At 43.3% G+C, this 21,911-nt stretch overlaps 1 protein-coding gene across 2 annotated transcripts in view; it reads left to right on the top strand.

Annotated features, from left to right (window-relative positions):
* Positions 1 to 21,911, top strand: part of NSUN2 (NOP2/Sun RNA methyltransferase 2) — a 153,811-nt gene that overhangs the window by 51,056 nt on the left and 80,844 nt on the right. For both annotated transcript variants that reach the window (XM_073630839.1, XM_073630838.1), the window contains one exon: positions 12,544 to 12,618. In XM_073630839.1, coding sequence (XP_073486940.1) covers positions 12,544 to 12,618 — 75 coding nt within the window. The remainder of the gene's footprint in view (positions 1 to 12,543; positions 12,619 to 21,911) is intronic.

Below are 21,911 nucleotides of genomic sequence, written 5' to 3'. Positions count from 1 at the left end.
AGGCACCAGGAGTCTGGCAGCCCAAAGAGAAGTGAACCAGATTTTAATCTGGGCAGAAAAGCATGTGCCATGCATATCGGCAGTTTTCATTCCAGGGATAGAAAACTGGCAGGCGGACTATTTAAGTCGCCAGCGGTTGTTCCCAGGGGAATGGTCTCTTCACCCCGAAGTCTTTCGGGTCATATGCCAAAGATGGGGGGGTTCCAGATGTAGATCTCTTTGCGTCCAAATTCAACAAAAAGATCGACAAGTTTGTGGCAAGGACAAAGGATCCTCTTGCATACGGGACAGATGCGTTGGTGATTCCGTGGCATCGGTTCTCACTGAATTATGCAGTCCTGCCTATCTTGCTACTGCCACGACTCCTTCGTAGGATCAGGCAGGAAAAGCAGTCAGTACTTCTGGTGGCCCCAGCTTGGCCCAGGAGGGCTTGGTATGCAGAAATAGTAAAGATGACAGTAGGTTCCCCGTGGACCCTACCGTCATGTCCAGACCTGTTATCTCAAGGTCCAGTGTTCCATCCTGTCCTGGCTATTGAAACCCACGTTCTGAAGAGTCGTGGGCTTTCAGATCCTGTGATTTCTACCTTTAAAAAAATAAAAACTTGCCCATGGGACTTTAAATGAGGAGGTGTCCATGATGATCACAGGTAAATAAATATAATAGAAAAATATTAAGGTTTATTAAGATCATTATCATCCAATACAGGTCATACATATAGATGGCAATTTCATAAAAGCAGCAGCATAACATGATAGTCCTAAATACATAGCCAAAATGACATACATCAAAGTATCATGAATACAGATCTACATAATACATCTCTAACCCGACGCGTTTCGTGAGCTCTCCTCGCATCATCAGGGGCTGATGTGTATATCTGATGTCTAACAACAAGTAAAAAAGTAAATTGGAGTATAGGTTATGATTGGACAAAAGCACAAAGCCAGAACTGGTGATCATCATACTCGTCAGGTGATTGGCTCCAGGGGCCGACCCCCAGCAGGGGCGGGCGGAAAGCCTCTCCCACGGGAGCTGAAGGGACGAAGGCCAAAGCACGGAAAGCCGAGGTCAGGCGTAGGGCAGGCATGGCAAGAAAATGGAAAGGAGGAGAGGGTTGGACCCAAATGTCACCCAGAATCCTTGCAGAGCGTACTCACTATAATAAGATATATGAGTATGTCTTGCAGGATATTCTTGTATCCTATGTACTTCTGTACAACATCCTCATACTTTTATAATACTTTGATACCAATTAATTGAGTTATATACATATATACATGTTCAATCCTCTCAGTGAGTTCACTATATAAAGACTCATAAGTAACTTAGGATACCATGACTATGACTACATTAATTGCCTATATACATACATTCATACAACTCTTCATAGTAAATACACCCTGCATAACCTAGGGGTAACATTTGGGTCTTCTATTTTTTTCTTTTCTTTTTCCCTTCTTTTTCTTTCCTTTCTTTCCTTTTTTTTTTCTTCTAACATTGTTGGACACTCCTGCACCCCTTGCTCTAGAGTATATTGTTTCATATTCCTCTGCTACATCTATTTTCGTAGATTAACCACTTCAGCCCCGGAAGGTTTTACCCCCTTCCTGACCAGAGCACTTTTTACAATTCGGCACTGCGTCGCTTTAACTGCTAATTGCGCGGTCATGCAATGCTGTACCCAAACGAAATTTGCGTCCTTTTCTTCCCACAAATAGAGCTTTCTTTTGATGGTATTTGATCACCTCTGCCGTTTTTATTTTTTGCGCTATACACGGAAAAAGACCGAAAATTTTGAAAAAAAAATATTTTCTACTTTTTGTTCTAAAAAAAATCCAATAAACTCAATTTTAGTCATACATTTAGGCCAAAATGTATTCGGCCACATGTCTTTGGTAAAAAAAATGTCAATAAGTGTATATTTATTGGTTTGCGCAAAAGTTATAGCGCCTACAAACTAGGGTACATTTTCTGGAATTTACACAGCCTTTAATTTATGACTGCCTATGTCGTTTCTTGAGGTGCTAAAATGGCAGGGCAGTACAAAACCCCCACAAATGACCCCATTTTGGAAAGTAGACACCCCAAGGAATTTGCTGAGAGGCATGTTGAGCCCATTGAATATTCATTTTTTTTTGTCCCAAGTGATTGAATAATGACAACAAAAAAAAAAAAATTACAAAAAGTTGTCACTAAATGATATATTGCTCACACAGGCCATGGACATATGTGGAATTGCACCCCAAAATACATTTAGCTGCTTCTCCTGAGTACGGGGATACCACATGTGTGGGACTTTTTGAGAGCCTAGCCGCGTACGGGGCCCCGAAAACCAATCACTGCCTTCAGGATTTCTAAGGGCGTACATTTTTGATTTTACTCCTCACTACCTATCACAGTTTCGGAGACCATGGAATGCCCAGGTGGCACAAACCCCCCCCCCCAAATGACCCCATTTTGGAAAGTAGACACCCCAAGCTATTTTCTGAGAGGCATGGTGAGTATTTTGCAGCTCTCATTTGTTTTTGAAAAAAAAGAAAGACGAGAAAAAAAAATTTTTTTTTTTTTTCAATTTTCAAAACTTTGTGACAAAAAGTGAGGTCTGCAAAATACTCACTATACCTCTCATCAAATAGCTTGGGGTGTCTACTTTCCAAAATGGGGTCATTTGGGGGGGTTTTTTGCCACCTGGGCATTCCATGGTCTCCGAAACTGTGATAGGCAGTGAAGAGTGAAATCAAAAATTTACGGCCTTAGAAAGCCTGAAGGCGGTGCTTGGTTTTCGGGGTCCCGTGCGCGGCTAGGCTCCCAAAAAGTCTCACACATGTGGTATCCCCGTACTCAGGAGAAGCAACAGAATGTATTTTGGGGTGTAATTTCACATATTCCCATGGCATGTTTGAGCAATATATCATTTAGTGACAACTTTGTGCAAAAAAAAATAAAAAATTGTCTCTTTCCCGCAACTTGTGTCACAATATAAAATATTCCATGGACTCGACATGCCTCTCAGCAAATAGCTTGGGGTGTCTACTTTCCAAAATGGGGTCATTTGGGGGGTTTTGAACTGTCCTGGCATTTTATGCACAACATCTAGAAGCTTATGTCACACATCACCCACTCTTCTAACCACTTGAAGACAAAGCCCTTTCTGACACTTTTTGATTACATAAAAAAATAATTTTTTTTTGCAAGAAAATTACTTTGAACCCCCAAACATTATATATTTTTTTAAAGCAAATGCCCTACAGATTAAAATGGTGGGTGTTTCATTTTTTTTTTTCACACAGTATTTGCGCAGCGATTTTTCAAACGCATTTTTTGGGGAAAAAACACACTTTTTTAAATTTTAATGCACTAAAACACACTATATTGCCCAAATGTTTGATGAAATAAAAAAGATGATCTTAGGCCGAGCACATGGATACCAAACGTGACATGCTTTAAAATTGCGCACAAACGTGCAGTGGCGACAAACTAAATACATTTTTAAAAGCCTTTACAGGTTACCACTTTAGATTTACAGAGGAGGTCTACTGCTAAAATTACTGCCCGCGATCTGACGTTCGTGGTGATACCTCACATGCATGGTGCAATTGCTGTTTACATTTGACGCCAGACCGACGCTTGCGTTCGCCTTAGCGCGAGAGCAGGGGGGACAGGGGTGCTTTTTTTTTTTTTTTTTTTTTTTTTCTTATTATTATTTTTTTATCTTATTTTTAAACTGTTCCTTTCATTTTTTTTTTTTTTTTTTTTTTTTTTTTTTTTTTTTTTAAATCATTTTTATTGTTATCTCAGGGGATGTAAATATCCCCTATCATAGCAATAGGTAGTGACAGGTACTCTTTTTTGCAAAAATTGGGGTCTATTAGACCCTAGATTTCTCCTCTGCCCTCAAAGCATCTGACCACACCAAGATCGGTGTGATAAAATGCTTTCCCAATTTCCCAATGGCGCTGTTTACATCCGGCGAAATCTAAGTCATAAAATGCTCGTAGCTTCTGGTTTCTTAGGCCATAGAGATGTTTGGAGCCACTCTGGTCTCTGATCAGCTCTATGGTCAGCTGGCTGAATCACCGGCTGCATTCTCAGGTTCCCTGTTGAGACAGGAGAGCCAGAGAAAAAGACAGAAGACGTTGGGGGGGGGGGGGCATTCCCTCCCACTGCTTGTAAAAGCAGTCTAGAGGCTAATTAGCTGCTAGGATTGCTTTTACATGAAAGCCGATCGCTGGCTGAAAAGAATGATACCAAGATGATACCTAAACCTGCAGGCATCATTCTGGTATAACCACTCAAAGTCGTGAATGGCGTACCTGAAGACAAAAAAATGGTTAACAATAAAGCACAGTAAACGGTAAGGTATAAAAAATTGCATACCTGGAAAAACAAACATGATAAAACATAATAACAATAAAACATTGCAGAATAGAATACAGTAAAAAAGAGCAGAACAAGAGAGAGAGAATAGAGAGAGAGAGAACAATAAAACGACAACAATTTTTTTTTTATTTTATATTTTTGTATGTGTTTTTATTTTTTTTTTTACACTTTTTTTTGTATCTAACTTTTATAACTGTAACCGGTTCCAGGTTCGGGTCTCTCAAAATGTGATGGCATCTTGGGAGACCCTGTGAAAGTGTGCCTAGTCTGTGCAATGCTGTACCCTACGCTAATACTCAACTAGTGAATGGTAGCGTTCAAAACATTCACCAATGCAAAGACCAGGATTGTCAGGACAGGAGGGACAATAATAGCGAGTGTCACGCCTATATCCGCGCTTGCTGCAGACACCACATCTTTTTTGGGGGGGTTCGCTGGGTAGGGGTACTCGGGAGGACATAAAGAAAATGCCTCTCATGCAGCCGACTGCATTTGGTTGGGGATGTGAATGGGGGAAGTACGGGCGCTGCAGAAGCGGTGGGTTCCCAATTAGGATTGGCGAATGCAGCAGGAAGGGCATTATGGGCACGACAGGCCTGTGTTTGTCTTTTTGGTGGCAGCGGGACACTACTTGTGCTTGCCACCTCACCAGCTTGAACTGCACTTATGGGACTCGCCACGTCACCAAGTGTTACTGCAGTGCTGGTTTGACTATGACCGGGGTGTACTAGGCCGCTGGTGCTTGCCAGTTCACCAAAACGCTACAAAAAAAACTGTTAGCGATCGCAGGGATCAGGCCTGACTCTGCGAACGCTGCAGTTATGCGTTTAGTGTTTTGTAAGTGACAGTGATCGATCGATACTGCACTTGGGTGGGCTGGGCCGGGCGGAGGGGCAAAACGCAGGTGCTAGCAGGTATCTGGGCTGATCCCGCTAACACTGCGAGTTTTGGAACCCTAAACTGCTGGGGACGCTAGTATAGATCTGATCGGATCAGATATTGATCCGTTCAGATACTATACCACTAAGGGAGGTGTACGCTGCGTGCGTGGGTGTTAGCGGTACTGGCGCTAACCTGACGCTGCCTGGGGCTGGTGCTTGCCAGTTCACCAAAACGCTACCAAGAAAACGGTTAGCGATCGCAGGGATCAGGCCTGACTCTGCAAACGCTGCAGTTATGCGTTTAGTGTTTTGTAAGTGACAGTGATCGATCGATACTGCACTTGGGTGGGCTGGGCTGAGCAGAGGGGAAAAACGCAGGTGCTAGCAGGTATCTGGGCTGATCCCGCTAACACTGCGTTTTTGGGAACCCTAAACTGCTGGGGACACTAGTATAGATCTGATCGGATCAGATATTGATCCGTTCTGATGCTATACCACTAAGGGAGGCGTATGCTGCGTGCGTGGGTGTTAGCGGTACTGGCGCTAATCTGACGCTGCCTGGGGCGACGCATATCACCGCCGGGCGATCAGGGGGCTAAACCTTTATTCGGTAATAAACGGCGGGTGCCCTGACACTATAAAAAATAAACAAACTAACCAGCGTCACCCGTAACAGTTATACGGTGATCACTGGTGAAAGGGTTAACTAGGGGGCAATCAAGGGGTTAAAACATTCATTAGATAGTATATGGGGGTCCCTGTCGCTATAAAACGCTGACGGCGAACCTAAATATTTACCTCCCTAACTAGCGTCACCAGCGACACTAATACAGCGATCAGAAAAATGATCGCTTAGTGACACTGGTGACAGGGGGTGATCAAGGGGTTAAAACTTTATTAGGGGGGGTTAGGGGGGTATCCTAGACCTAAAGGGGGGGTAATACTCACTGCCCTAACACTGTAACTGTCACAAACTGACACCATGCAGTAATCAGAAAAAAAAAAAAATACTGCTTGCTGTCAGTTTGTGACGGGGGGGGGTGATTGGGGGGGGGATCGGGGGTGTAAAGTATGCCTGGCATGTTCTACTGTGTGTGTGTGTGTGTGTGTGTGTTGTGCACTTACATGTCTTCTCTCCTCGGCGCTGGAACGGAAACTGCCAAGCCGAGGAGAGATGACATCACATCCTCTGCCTGTGTGAAACTACACACAGGCAGGGGAGGATTCCGATTGGCTGGGAGCGATCGCGAGGGGGGGGGCCACGATCGGATGGTCTCCCCCTCGCCTCCCGACGCTCCCAGTCAAATGCCGACCGCCGCTGGCACCGGGGGGGGTCCGATTGGACCCCCCGCCCGCGGGAGGCAGATCACGTACGGGTACGTGATTCTGCCTGCCCGTGCCATTCTGCCGCCGTATATGTGCGTTAGGCTGTCGGCAAGTGGTTAACATATATACGTTTATACTCATATATCTTATAGTGAGTACGCTCTGCAAGGATTCTGGGTGACATTTGGGTCCAACCCTCTCCTCCTTTCCATTTTCTTGCCATGCCTGCCCTACGCCTGACCTCGGCTTTCCATGCTTTGGCCTTTGTCCCTTCAGCTCCCGTGGGAGAGGCTTTCCGCCCGCCCCTGCCGGGGGTCGGCCCCTGGAGCCAATCACCTGACAAGTGAGTATGGTGACCACCAGTTCTGGCTTTGTGCTTTTGTCCAATCATAACCTATACTCCAATGTACTTTTTTACTTGTTACAGACATCAGATATACACATCAGCCCCTGATGATGCGAGGAGAGCTCGCGAAACGCGTCGGGTTAGAGATGTATTATGTATATCTGTATTCATGATACTTTGTATGTCATTTTGGCTATGTATTTAGGACTATCATGTTATGCTGCTGCTTTTATGAATTGCCATCTACATGTATGACCTGTATTGGATGATAATGATCTTAATAAACCTTAATATTTTTCTACTGATTATATTTATTTACCTGTGATCATCATGGACACCTCATTTAAAATCCCATGGGCGAGTTTTTATTTTTTATGTGTAATATAGGGATGGAGGTGTCTCATGTTAAGGAGCAGTTTTCAGTCTTTTTCTCTTCTCTGTGATTTCTACCTTAATCAATGCAAGGAAGCCAGCTTCCAGAGTGATTTATCATAGAGTCTGGAAAGCTTATGTATCCTGGTGTGAATCCAGGGGTTGGCATCCCAGAAAATATGTAATAGGTAGAATTCTTGACTTTCTACAAATGGGATTAGAAATGAAGCTGGCCTTGAGTACCATCAAGGGTCAGATCTCGGCCTTATCAGTATAATTTAACTGCCACTTGCTTCACTTTCTTTCGTCCGAAACTTTATGCAGGGGGTGACACGTCTTAATCCTCCGGTTAAGGCGCCCCTAAACCCCTGGGACTTGAATTTGGTTCTGTCAGTCTTACAGAAACAGCCTTTTGAACCAATAGGTCAAATTCCCTTGGTCTTGTTGACAAGAAAGTTAATTTTTCTGGTAGCCATTTCTTCTGCTAAAGTATCAGAATTAGCAGCTCTTTCCTGTAAAGAGCCTTATTTAATCATACACAAGGATAGAGTGGTGTTTCGCCCTCATCCTAGCTTCCTACTGAAAGTGGTTTCAGGTTTTCATCTAAACCAAGATATTGTTCTGCCTTCCTTTTTTTCCATATCCCTGTTCTACGGAAGAAAGGTCACTACATTCTTTGGATGTAGTAAGATAGTAAGAGCAGTATCTGAAAGCAACTGCTCAAATTAGCAAATTGGATGTTTTGTCCGTGCTGCCAGAAGGTCCCAATAGAGGACAGGCAGCGTCAAAATCTACCATTTCTAAGTGGATTCGACAAATGATTATTCAAGCTTATGGTTTGAAACAGAAAATTCCTCCTTTTCAAGATCAAGGCACACTCCACAAGGGCTATTGGTGCTTCTTGGGCGGTGCATCACCAGGCCTCTGTGGCTCAAATCTGCAAGGCCGCAACCTGGTCTTCAGTCCATACATTCACCAAATTTTATCAGGTGGATGTGGGAAGGCATGAGGATATCGCTTTGGGCGTAGTGTGCTGCAGGCAGCGGTATGAGGTCCTCAGGTCTGATTACACCCTACGTTGTGTGGTCCCCTCCCCTCAGATAGCATTGCTCTGGGACGTCCCATCAGTAATTACTGAGGCTCTGTGTCCCGTGATGTACGAGAAAGAAAATAGGATTTTTATAACCGCTTACCTGTAAAATCCTTTTTCTTTTGATGTACATCACGGGACACAGAGGTCCCACCCCTCTTCTAATACACTTATATTGCTTTGCTACAAAACTGAGGTATCCCTGTAAGGGGAAGGATTATATAGGGGGTTGAACTTCCTGTTTAGGGTGTGACCAATGTCTAATCACCTAGTGATACCCTATATAACCCATCAGTAATTACTGAGGCTCTGTGTCCCGTGATGTACATCAAAAGAAAAGGATTTTACAGGTAAGCTGTTATAAAAATCCTATTTTTTCTAAGGCTGTATTCAGACCCATGTAGAGCATTTTTGCACATGAATACAAGTGCTATTGACTTGAATTTCAAGTGTTTTACGATCAAGCTTCAGGCCCTGGGCCTCTCATGGCTATTAGTATGTTAAAGAACTCGCTACTGGGATCTCTTCTCTTAAGAATAATAAGAGTCTGGGCCCAGATGGGTATGTTGCTCGCTTCTATAAGATTTTTCAAGACCTCACCCCTTTCATGACTAAATCATTTAATGCGGTTGGCAGTGACTCCCCTATTCCCGACGCAGGAACTTGAGGCACATATTACGGTCTTGCCCAAACCAGGTAAGGACCCTACTTCATGCGACAGCTACCACCAACATAGACATTTGGTTGCATTCTAAAATTATGGCTAACCGACTCACTCCTTTTGATTCCCAATCTTGTACATGTTGATCCTCCGGGCAGGGAGGCTAGGTATAATACCCTTTAAAACCTTTACCCTAATGGCACATGCCCAGAAGTGCCATATTCCAGCTTGCCTGCTTTCAGTTGACGCCGGAAAGGCGTTTGACAGGGGTCCACTAGTCCTTTTTACAACAAACATTTCAACAGATTGACATTGGCCCTAAGTTGCTGACTAAAAAATATTGGCTTTATATATGTGCTCCTCAGTGAGGATCCACTCCAACGGCCTCCTTTCAGAATCTGTATGGATCTGCAATGGTATGCGGCAGGCATGTCCTCTCTCTCCCCACTTGTATATTCTCACCATGGAACACCTGGCAATTGCCAATCGTCAACACGCCAATATTCTAGGCATTACGGTAGGCCCTCATCGGTACAAACTCTCCCTTTTATGCAGATGACCTTCTGTTATATATTGCCAACAGCCTGACCTCTCCTCCATCTCTGGTATGGACGTTTGAAGAATTTGGTGCGATAAATAACTTTAAGGTGAACTATGAAAAGACGGAGGTTTTGAATATTTCTCTATCCCAATCATCTGTATCTCACCTCTGACAAAATGTTGCCTTTTTAAATGGCAACCTATAGCTATAAAATATCTTTGTGTTAAAATTTCATCTATTAACGTCTGCCCGATATGGCAGACCTTAATTATAAGCCCCCTTTTCAAATGATTCGTGCCTGCCTTAAATCCTTTGACAAGCCACACATTTCGTGGTTGGGTCGCATGAATACCATTAAGATGAATTTTTTACCAAAATTACTGTACACCTTTCAGGCTGTTCCTGCTCCTCCATCTCCAGTTTTTTTTTTAATCTCTAAATAAGACTATCAGTACCTTCATATGACGACATTAAAAACCCAGAATTCGACAAACTATCCTTACCTTAGCACAGGGACGGTGGCTCTTCCCCACTTACTGCTGTACTCTCATGCAGCTTCTTTGATCAGAGTGGTTGACTGGTGTCATTGCCATGCCACCAAATTGTGGACTCATCTGGAGAATGATCTTATCTCCCCAGACCTTACATCCTTGTTATGGTTAGCACCCGATCAGAGACCCTCTAAAGATTTATTGCCTTTTACCGTACTTGCTACTTTACAGACATGGGATAAGGGCTTACTCTCCTCCAGACCAAGTCCTCTGACCCTGTTGTTCGGACTAACTTTTTTTTCCTCCCCGTTGACCGGCTTTAAGTTTCTCTGTTGGCATCGCCAAGACTGTGCTCTTTTGAGCCATACCCTCTGTGGCCGGACTCTTGTCTCCCTTTCCCAGATACTCCCCTCTTGTCATAGCTCATCACGTGCATGGCTGGAATACACACAGCTGAAACCTTACTTGAATACAAGGCCCTTTATAGACCTCCTAACATGACCTTGCACTGCTCTTGAATTGCTGCTTTCTCAATCCTCTAGACCGGACCACATACTTTCAAAGATATACCAGATCTTGCTGAGGGAGTCCTATCCACACCCATCACCATTTCTTTTGAAGTGGGAACAAGAATTGCAAATATCGCCGGAAGATATGGATTAGGACAAAATGCTGCTGTTTAATACAAACTTTATATCTTCTAATGCACATGAACGCAACTATCAGATCTTATCTAGGTGGTATCGCTGCCCTAAATTATTACATAAAATTGATCCATCTATTTCTGATACCTGCTGGAGATGTTTGCGGGAGTCTGGCACCATGACCCATATTTGAGGCACTTGTCTGAAAATTATCACATTTTGGGATAAAATATTACTCTTGTTTGATCGATCAGTAGGAAATAAGATCCCAAATGAACCTCAGATCACAGTGCTATCCATTCTGCCGGCTTCTTAAAAACAAATTAAAAGAAACGTAATTAGGCACTTTCTCACAGCGGCTCTTTCGGTGATAGCTAGGCGATGGTGCCAGACTGAGGTTCCATCAATGGCTGAATGGGCTTGTGAGTTAGACAGGATCGAGTTAATGGAACATATGGTGCATGGGATGATGATAAATCTGAATCACTTAAACTTATGTGGACAGTATGGTCTCATTTCAGATACTCCTCAGACTTTGACTCCTTTATCGCTAACACCATCTGAGGTTTCAGTTCTACCCGAGACCCGCCCTATGGTACCCTCCCCCCCTCTTTTCCCTTCTCTTTCTTTCCTTCATACATATATATATATTTTATGTGTTTATATGTATGTACCTACCTCAAAAAATCCATTTGCATTTTGCGAGTGGATTTTGAGGGCTGGCGAGCTGTATGGCTGCCTGGGAGCAGGGGATGAGCACCGCCGGTAGCCTGGGTGGAATTGGGAGTCCTTCTCACAGCGATCGCAGAGGGGAAGAGAGAGAGACACCCAGGTGATCAGATTGCAGTGATAAATTTTCATTTCAATTGCCATGTTCCCCACCACTCGCTGTCTGATATAGCCCCTCCTCCTGGTCCTAGAACTTTGATAGACAGATCACCCATCCAATCTCGGTGACGGGTGATCTGTCAATTAAAGTTCCTCGGCCAGGGGGCGAGGCTGTATGACATTGAGTGGCGGGAACATGACAATTGAAATGAAAGCTGTTATTGCTGTGTTCCCTGCACTGCGCTCTGATCACCTGGGCGGCTCTCCTGTTCCTCTCCTCCCCTGCACAGGTAGGCTGCATTGGGCACAGGCAGCCTGCATTGGTGGGCACGGATAAAGTTGTTAATATTTATTTTTATAACTTAAGTCTGCATAAAACATTTGTTGTTTGTTTGTTCTACAATGCTTATAGCTTACCATTATGAGTGTCCAAATTTGGACACATCTATTCAGTAACAAGCTGTACTTGTATTGTAAACCTGTATGTTCTGCAAATACTTAAAAGAGATTAAACATAAAACTATATAAAAAAAAAAAAAAAAAAGACAGTATCTAAAAATGAGGGGGGGGGGGTTTATTGTCCAGGACCTATTTGTATTTTAGCCTGTAACTCTACTTTAAACCATATATGCACTTCATATTTCTGAAGAGATGCACACTGCCATTTGATATTTTTTTGTGAAAAAAATGCAATGTTGACTTGAGTTTTATTAAATGCACTCTGAGCATGATCTGTGCAGCTTTTCTTGTCTTGTAGTCCAATTTTTTTAAGCTGTGCAAAACCTTCAAGAAGTGTTTTAAGTCTTAATTTTACAGAAGGTTATCATGGTAATTTATCAGAAATATAGTCTTGGAGTATTATGCCAGCTGTGCCTAGTGGCGTCAGTTCAGTAACTTTCTTTTTAGTTTCTGGTCTGCATTATTATGGTAAGTATGGTTATTCAGTGCAGAGTTTAATTACATTTTGTTCTTTGTTGCAGTGGGGATGGCACTATGAGAAAGAATATAGACGTTTGGAAAAAATGGACAACATTAAACAGTTTGCAGTTGCATGGGTAAGAAAAAGCTTTTTAATTGGTAGTTTTTATTTTTTAGTAAATATTCCTAGTATAGGAACTGTTGTCACTGTGCATGTTATGCCATGGGTGTTTTTCTACTTTAAAAATGTTTAAATTAGTATTTTTGAAAGTCAAACATTACATTTAAAATTGGCAACGTTTTATAGCAGTCCTGTCCAAGTTGGGCTACATGGGTTAGATTCTCCTTTCTAAACATGCTGTAGGACAAGATTTGCTGTAGCGTACTGTGTGAATATTGGTGTGGCTAAGTTATATGGACATGTATTGACCCTTTCACATTATAGGCTGCGACAACGCAGCTCTGTCTGTGGAAGTACAAAGTGTAATAGGGGAACTCCTAGAGAGATCTCTCTCTCTCTCTCTCTCTCTCTCTCTCTCTCTCTCTCTCTCTCTCTCTCTCTCTCTCTCTCTCTCTCTCTCTCTCTCTCTCTCTCTCTCTCTCTCTCTCTCTCTCTCGAGATAATGATTTGATCCCCTGCAGATTTTGTAAGTTTGCCCACTTACAAGGAAATGAAGGGTCTATAATTTTTATCATGGTGTATTTTAAATGATAGAATATTAACCAAAAATCCAGAAAAAGCACAATACAAATGTTATAAATTTGAGTTACAGAAAATCTGTAAAAAAGAGTGGCCCAAAATCTTTCCTGAGATGTGTGCAAACCTGGTCACCAACTACAAGAAACGTCTCACCTCTGTGCTTGCCAACAAGGGTTTCTCCACCAAGTACCAAGTCATATTTTGCTTGGGGATCAAATCCTTTTTACTTAACTGCAACTTAAAATGTTACTAAACCCAGTAATATGAAAATAGTCATCCCCCCACAGTGCCCCCGGCTTATAAATCATATTTTTACATTAACATTTTGCCACTATATACCTTTTTGAATTATCTGTATTCCACAGTTACATTATAAACTGCAGTTTCTACAGTGCTGAGAGTTCAGGAATGTGGAGATTTTCAGCCTGTATACACGCGCACATGTGTGATGTCAATATCATGTGACTTGGCTGTCTCTGAGAACAAGAAACTGTTCTCTCCAGCACAAAAGACACAACTGAGCATGTGCAGGTTGGCAACCTTGCCTGTTCTTTCCAAGGTAGACATTGCAGGAGGGGGAGGATCTATGCATACAGGATAAAACAGCCTTTTTACACAATGCAGAGGATTAACTCCTAAAGTTCCAACGCAGTGCTGTACCCAAACAAAATTGATGTCTTTTTTTTCTCCACAAATGAGGCTTTCTTTTGGTGGTATTTGATCACCTCTGCAGTTTTTATTTTTTGTGCTATAAACAAAAAAAGACCGACAATTTTTGAAAAAAAAATATTTTTTACTTAACTATAATATCCCCAAAAAAAGTAAAAAAAAAATGTCTTCATCAGTTTAAGTCAATATGTATTCTGCTACATATTTTTGGTAAAAAAAAAAAATCACAAGCGTATATTGATTGGTTTGCACAAAAGTTATAGCGTCTACCAAATAGAGAATATATCTATGCATTTTTACTATGTGGTTTTTTTTTTTTTTTTTTTCTTCTTTTTTTTTTCCTAGTAATGTAGTAATGGCAGTGATCAGCGTATTTTAGTGGGACTGCGAAATTGCAGTGGACAGATCGGACACTTTTTTTTTTTTTTTTTTTTTTTTATTTTTTTTTTTGGGACCGGTGACATTTATACCTTGATCAGTTGCACTGATTACTGTATAAATGACACTGGCAAGGAAGAGGTTAAGTGTGTCCTAGGGAGGTGTTACTAACGAGGGGGGGGGGGTGGACTGACTGGGAGTACAGAGATATCACTGTTCCTAATCACTAGTGACAGACATCCACACTGTACTCCTGTGACAGAACGGGGATCTGCTTTGTTTACATTGGCAGATCCCTGTTCTGCCTCTCTGTGGAGCGATTGTGGGTGGCCGGCGAACAGTGCAGTCGCTGGCCATGCGTATCCACTCTGGCGCCGTGCCAGTTGTATCTATTACCACTTCAGCCCTGGAAAGGATTTGCCACCTTAATGACAAGGTCATTGTCTTTAATCTTACATCACGGTACACAGAGCCATAGTAATCATGTGGGTTATAGGCCACCTTCAGGTGCTGGACACTGGCAGACCTAAACAGGAAGTTGCCTCCCTATATAACCCCTCCCATACCGGGAGTACCTCCAGTTTTTTTCGCCAGTGTCTAAGGTGTTGGTCACGAGTGAAGATGTGCTGTGCTGAGCTCCACTGGAGCAATCCTTGCTGGGGCCAGCTATGCAGACTGATCCATTCAAAGTTTCTTTTAGGCTGAATTGAATGGTACCTGGGCCTCGTGTCCGAAGAAACGAGGTTTTACCTGTTACACTTCTCTTTTTAGAGAGCTGGACCTCGGGATCCAGTACTTTGCTATTTTAAGCCATAAAGTTTTACTGGCGGGGTGCTATTACAGGTCCAGGAGTGTGGGTTCCCCGAGTGTCCCCAGTTCCTAAAGGTTTAACGGAACCCACCGTGAAGGGTAAGAATTGTGTCTGTTGGTTTTACCGCAGAGAACCCTGCGGCGGGAAAGGTAAGTGGAGTTTTTCTAAGAAATGTTTTAATTTTTCTTATGAAATGTCTCCTTTTTAAAAAAAAAAATAAATGTCATGCCTAAGTGTCACCAGTGGTGGCTGTATGGAGCACATACCTTCTCATGCTTTCCTCAGAGATCACACTGTGTCAGGAAGCAGCAGGCTGTTTTCCTCTGGCGAGCAGCTGAGACCTCCGGTGAGTTTGGGAGGGTTTTTGCTTCCACCAGACACCCCCCACCTGGGCTAAGCTCCCCCCTTCTTCACAGGGAAAGGGGAGAGATAAAATGATCGGCGATGCTGTTTTCTTCCACCGCCCCTGCACGGCGGCTCTCAGGTTTCCTCCTCGCATCCCTCCCTCATTCGCAAGCTGATCCCGTCGGATCGGAGGCCCGCACGGGAAAGCTCTCTTTTGAAAAAGAGGAGGGGGGCGCGATGCAAGGAGGGGGTGGGGCTTAGGGCAGCGTTGGCGTCCTCCAACGTGCAGCGCGGGAGTATGTTTTAAAAAAAAAAAAAAAAAAAAAAAAAACTCCATTTATGCTGGCTGCAAGTTGTCGCAGGGACACAAGAGCAAAGAAGGGGCATGAAAGAGGTTTGGTGACACAGGCATTCCTTTTTTGACACATTTACTATTCGCATCAGGCTGAGCATTAGTGGCAGTGGCTGGACTATTGCTCAAGCAGTGGATGCAATCCTTCCGGTAGTACCTATGCTTTTGTGCATCGGGCTATAGTCAGAAGGGGGGCTAGAAACACCCCTAAAGAGGGCTAAAGGGATCTCCCTCAAGCTCTGAAAGCCTAAAACCTATCTCTACAATGGCATCCTCCCCTGAAGAGAGTGAGCCTTCAGGGGCCATGGAATGTTTGCATTTGTTTACAACACTGCAGCCCCTGCCTATATTTCTAAAAGACTTAAGTCGCATCCCAGATTGTGATAAAATGCGACAGATTCCTTTCAATTCCCCAAGGACCCTCAATCTGAGGATCTGGGGGTGAGAGATGTTTTCTCTGAGGACCGTGAACAGGCTGATGACTCCTCTTCTGAGGGGTCATATGCGGAACATCAGTCTCACATTGTGGGTGCAATTTCTTACTGAATTGGTCCGCTCCATATTTTATGCTACCTTTTAACTGAGTGTCCTCCTTCTTGTTTTTGGTTTGCTAAAGCCTCCTCAAAGGTGTGTATGCCTTTCCTGTCCATTCATTGTTGGGAAAGTTCATGTATTCTGAGTGGGATCACCCAGATAAGCATTTTTTTCCCCTCCTAAAAAGTTTTTCACACTTTATCCTATGGAGGAGAAAACTTTTTAAAGGTGGAAGATACCAGCAATTGACACTGCTATATCTTCTGATTAAAAGTTTGACTTGTCCGGCAGACAATGCTCAAATACTTAGGGATCCAATGGATAAAGAGTTGGAATTCCTATTAAAAAAAAAAATATATATATTTCCCTGACAGATTGAGTGTCTCAGCCTGTGCTGACAGTAATTGGTATGTGTCAAATCCTTGAGAGACCAGTTTTAAACAGGTGCTCAAAATTATCCCTGTTCAGCAGGCCCATGTTCTGGCAAGCTCCTAGTAGCTTTATGTTGACAATAGACGCCATGTGAGATTCTTTCTTCAGGCCTCACATCTTTCGCTGGGCTGGTACATATGCATAGAATACTATGGTTGAAAAATTGGTCAGCTGAAGCGTCATAAAAACAAAAAAAAAAACACTCCTGGCTGGTTTTCCTTTTTGCGGTGAACAACTGTATCTTGGATAATTCATCCAAACAATTTCTAGTGGAAAGGTACCCTTTTGCTATTTAAGAAAAGGAGTAAATGTATTTCATTTAAACAAGCTCCTTCTCCAGTGCCAGGGGCATCAGCCTCCAGGGCAGTCACGACTGCTTCCGCCGTCAAGTTCAAGAGGTAATCCTCAGGGACAAATGAAACCTACAAACGCAGTTCTAAAGCCTCCTTATGAGGGGGGCACCCCTGCTCGCTCGGGGGGGAAAGACTTCTGCAGTTCTCAAGGGCTTGGCAGAAAGAATGTCGAGACAGATGGGTGGCTTCTTCATTAGCTTTAGAGTACAATCTGAGATTTCAAGAGTTCCCATCTCCTCGTTTTCTCAGATCAGACATTTCTAAAGATCCAGAGAAATATAGTCTCTCTAGCATTGGACTATCCTTTAGCAAACAGTGGTCATGCTGGTCCCCGTGAAAGAGCTGGAGTTGAGGTTTCATTCAAACCTTTTTTCACGGCAAAATCGAATGGAGATGTCAAACCCATTCTGGATCTCAGAAATCTAAACTGGTTCCTGAATATCTGCTCTTTTCTTATCATACAGCACGGGACACAGAGCCATAGTAGTTACTATGTGGGGTTATAAGCCACCTTGAGGTGATGGACACTGGCACACCCTGATTTAAAAAGTGCACTCCCTGTATATCCCCTCCCACTGGTGGGAGTACCTCAGTTTTTTTCGCCAGTGTCTAAGGTGTTGGTCATGCTGACCAGATCCATTCAAAGTGTCTCTTTTGGCCAAATTGAATGTTACCCGGGCCTCATATCCGAAGAAACAAGGTTTTGCCTGTAAATGCTTCTCTTTTTAGAGAGCTAAACCCCGGGATCCAGTACTTTTTGGTAGTAAGGCCATAAAGTTTTACTGGCAGAGGTGCTGCTACAGGTCCAGGATAGTGTGTTTCCTGAGGATCCGCAGCTCCTGAAGGTTTAACAGAACCCATCGTGAAGGGAGAAAATTGGGTCTGCTGGTTTACCACAGAAAACCCTGCAGAGGTAAAGGTAAGTGGAGTTTTCTAAGAACTTTTTTTTTTTTTTTTCTTATGAATGTCTCCTTTAAGATCAGTAATTGTTGTCATGCCTATGTGTCACCACTGGGGGCTGTATTGAGCACTCACCGTCTCAGGCTGAGAGAACACGCTGTGTCAGGGAGCCGAGATGCTGCTTCCTCCAGGCAGACAGCAAGGCCTCCGGTAAGCTTGAGGGGGGTTCTTCTCCCCACCTATCGCCCCCCTGTGCTGACAGTCTCCCCCATTTCATGGGGGAAGAAGCACTTTAAGTTTTTCTTTGAAAAAAACAAAAGAGAGAAGAAAACTAGTGTGATCAGCTCGCCGCTCGGCGGCTTACAGACCTCCCCGCTCCATGCTGCTCCTTCCCGTAGGTCCCAGAGGACCTGTAGTCCACCGCTCGCGCGGGAAAAAGTTTTCTTTTAAAAAGAAGCAGCGGAAAAGCTGTAGGTAACGTGGGGCTCGTCGTGTCCTCCGACGCCCAACACGAGGAGGCAAGGTTTTAAAAAGCACCTTTTGTGTTGCTGCAGGCTGTGGAGGGACATAACAGCTAAAGGTGGCATTAAGAGGTTTGGTGACACAGGCATTTCCTTTGACACATTTTTACTGCTGCATCAGGCTGGGCATTAATTGCAGCAACTGTGCTGACTATAGCTCAAGCAGTTATATGCATTCCTTCTGGTAGTACCTCTGCTTTGTGCATCGGGCTATGGCAGAAGGGGGTAAAAATACCTCAATAAAGGGCTCTAAAAAGACTTATTTAGTCACACACGGAAGCCTAGATCCATCCCAGTAAGATGGCATCCTCCCCTGAGAGTAATATGGCTGGTCACGGTGAGCCGTCGGGAGGGGCAAGTGTAGTAGCTGCTCTTAAACACTGCAGGCCCTGCGTATATTATCAAGGAGGCTTTTTTTTTTTTTTTTTTTTTTTTTTATTTCTTCAACCATTTTAAGCTTGAAGTAAAAGTTTGATACGTTAATCGCATCCCAGAGTGGGGCTAAGCATAACAGGTCCCCGTCCATTGCTCAGGACCCTCATACTGAGAAACAGGGAGCGAGCGATGGCGAATTTCTCTTTAGGACCAGGAAAAGGCTGATGTCTTCTCTTCTGAAGAACCTGATGCGAAGTATCAAGCTCGCAGAAAAGGTTGTTTATAGTCGCTCACTGAATTGGTCTGCTACACATGTTTACTGCCAGTAACAGTCAGTCGATGAGCCAACTTCTGCTTTAGGTTGACTAAAAGCCCCCCCCCCCCAAATCTGTTCATCCTTTTTCTATCCATTCATGGCTAAGAAAGCTTATGTATTCATAGTGAGAGCACCCAGATAGTTTTTTCCTCTTAACCACTTACCAACCGCCGCACGACGATGTACGTCCAAACTTTGAACGGGGATATCGTTGTTGTGGCAGCAGCTAGCTGCCATAACCCCGGTATCCCCGTTTTTGTGCGGCGGCCAGCTTCCAGATAAAAGTGGTCCCTGCGGCAGGTACGCCGCGAGATCACTTTTATCGGTGGTGGGAGAGGGGCCCCCCTCCCGCTGCGATCCAGTGCCCTCCGCCGCTTACCGGAGCCGTCGGTAGCGGCGGAGGTGATCGCGTCCTTCTCTGTGGTGTGCCTGGAGATGAGTGAAGCTAAGATGGCGCCCACTCGTCTCCATGACACTGCTGGGCGGAAGCGACGTCAAAACGTCACTTCCGTCCACGCCTCTTAAAGGCTTTTTTTTTTTTTTTTTCAATGTCATTTTTTAAATGACTTTTTTTTTTTTTTTTTTTATTGCATTTTAGTGTAAATATGAAATCTGAGGTCTTTTTGACCCCAGATCTCATATTTAAGAGGTCCTGTCATCCCTTACAAGGGATGTTTACATTCCTTGTAATAGGAATAAAAGTGACACAATTAATATTTATTTATTTTTTTAAACAGTGTAAAAATAAATAAAAATAATGTAAAATAAATAATAAAAATAAAAAAATTAATTTTTAACCCCCCCCCCCGACGAGTTCGCATACGCGAGTAGCGGCCGCATATGAAAACGCTGGTCAAACCACACATGTGAGGTATCGCTGCGACGGTACAGCGAGAGCAATAATTCTAGCCCTAGACCTCATCTGTACCTCAAAATATGCAACCTGTAGAATTTTTTTAAACATCGCCTATGGAGATTTTTGAGGGTAAAAGTTTGACGCCATTCCACGAGCGGGCGCAATTTTGAAGCGACATGTTGGGTATCAATTTACTTGGCGTAACATATTTCACAATATAAAAAAAAAATTGGGCTTACTTTACTGTTGTCTTATTTTTTTTATTCAAAAAGTTAATTTTTTCCCAAAAAAAGTGTGCTTTTAAGACCGCTGCGCAAATATGGTGCAAAAAAAAGTATTGCAACGACCGCCAGTTTATTCTCTAGGGTGTTAGAAGAAAAACCATATATAATGTTTGGGGGTTCTAAGTACTTTTCTAGCAAAAAAACCTGTTTTAAACACTTAAATACCCTTTTTTTCAGTTAAGAAGTTTTTAAGTATTTTTTTTCTTTTAAATTTGCTTCTTCTCCAGTTCCAGGGGCATCTGCCTCTAGGCAGTCACGACGGCCTCCACCGTCAGGATTCAAGAGGTAAACCTAAGGGTCAGTCCCAGGGTCAATTAGAGGACCTGGGCTTCTACAGTTTTCAAGGGTCTGACAGGAACATTGTCACAGTTCCCATCGCCTCGTTTTCTCAGATCAAAACGATCCCAGAGATCCAGTGAAAAGAAGTCTCTCTTTCTAGCTTTGCATCATCTCTTGTCTCAAAGGCTGATATCGGTGGTCCCCTTGGTAGAGCAAGGATTAGGGTTTTTCAAACCTTTTTTGCGGTTCCAAAACCGTACGGGGATCTCAGACCCATTTTAGATCTCAAAGATCTAAACCGGGTTTGAATATCCGTTCTTTTCGCATGGAGTCAATCCGATCAGTAGTCTCCGTCCTACAAGGGGGAGAACTACTGCTGTCAATTGACATTAAGGGTGCTTTTTTCCATGTGCCGTTTTTTTCCCCTGCTCAACAGAAATTTACGCTGCAAGGTAGAAAATCTTCATTTTTAGTTTGTAGCTCTTCCTTTTGGTCTCCCTACTCCATCTCGAGTGTTTACAAAGGTCCTTGCTCCTTTAGCCAGGGTAATGGCTCAAGGTATAACAAACTAATAGCCTATTTAGATCTTCTCTTCATAGATCAATTCGGTAGGCAGATTAATCCAAACTTTGGTCACCGCAGTTAGCTACCTGGAATACCTAGGTTGGATTCTCAACCTAGAGAAATCCTCCTTAAATCCATCAAGGAGATTGTAGTACTTGGGGCTGATCATTGATACAGCTCAAAAGAGGTTGTTTTTTTGTAAGGAGCCGTATTTGTTCATAAAGATGAGGCTGTATTGCGGCCTCATTCTGAATTCTTACCGAAGGTAGTATCGGGTTTTCATTTAAACCAGGATATTGTTCTGCCTTCATTTTTTTTTTTTCCCAGAACTTCCTTTCTGTGGAAGAAAGGTCACTGTTTTCTTGATGTGGTGTGAGCGGTCAAGGTCTATTGAAAGTGACCGTTCAGATTCATAAACAAATGTTTGTTTTTGTTGCCAGATGGTCCTAAAAGAGAACAGGCAGCATCGAAATCTACTATTCCTAAATGGATTCGTCAAGTGATTGTTCAAACTTATGGTTTTAAAAGAAAAACTCCTCCTTTTCATATTAAAGTGCACTCCACCAGGGCTGTTAGTGCTTCTTGGGCAGTGCATCACCAAGCCTCCATGGCTCAGATCTGCAAGGCCGCAACTTGGTCTTCAGTCCATACATTTACCAGGTTCTATCAAGTAGATGTAAAAAGCATGAGGACATCACCTTTGGGCGCAGTGTACTGCAGGTTGCAGTATGAGTCCTCTAGTCTTTTGGTACCCTACTTTG

This window comes from Aquarana catesbeiana, linkage group LG05 (genome assembly GCF_042186555.1).
Source record: "Aquarana catesbeiana isolate 2022-GZ linkage group LG05, ASM4218655v1, whole genome shotgun sequence".
NCBI lineage: Eukaryota > Metazoa > Chordata > Amphibia > Anura > Ranidae > Aquarana > Aquarana catesbeiana.
The sequence above is the reverse complement of the archived record's forward strand: the minus strand, read 5'-3'. Positions and strand labels throughout refer to the sequence as shown.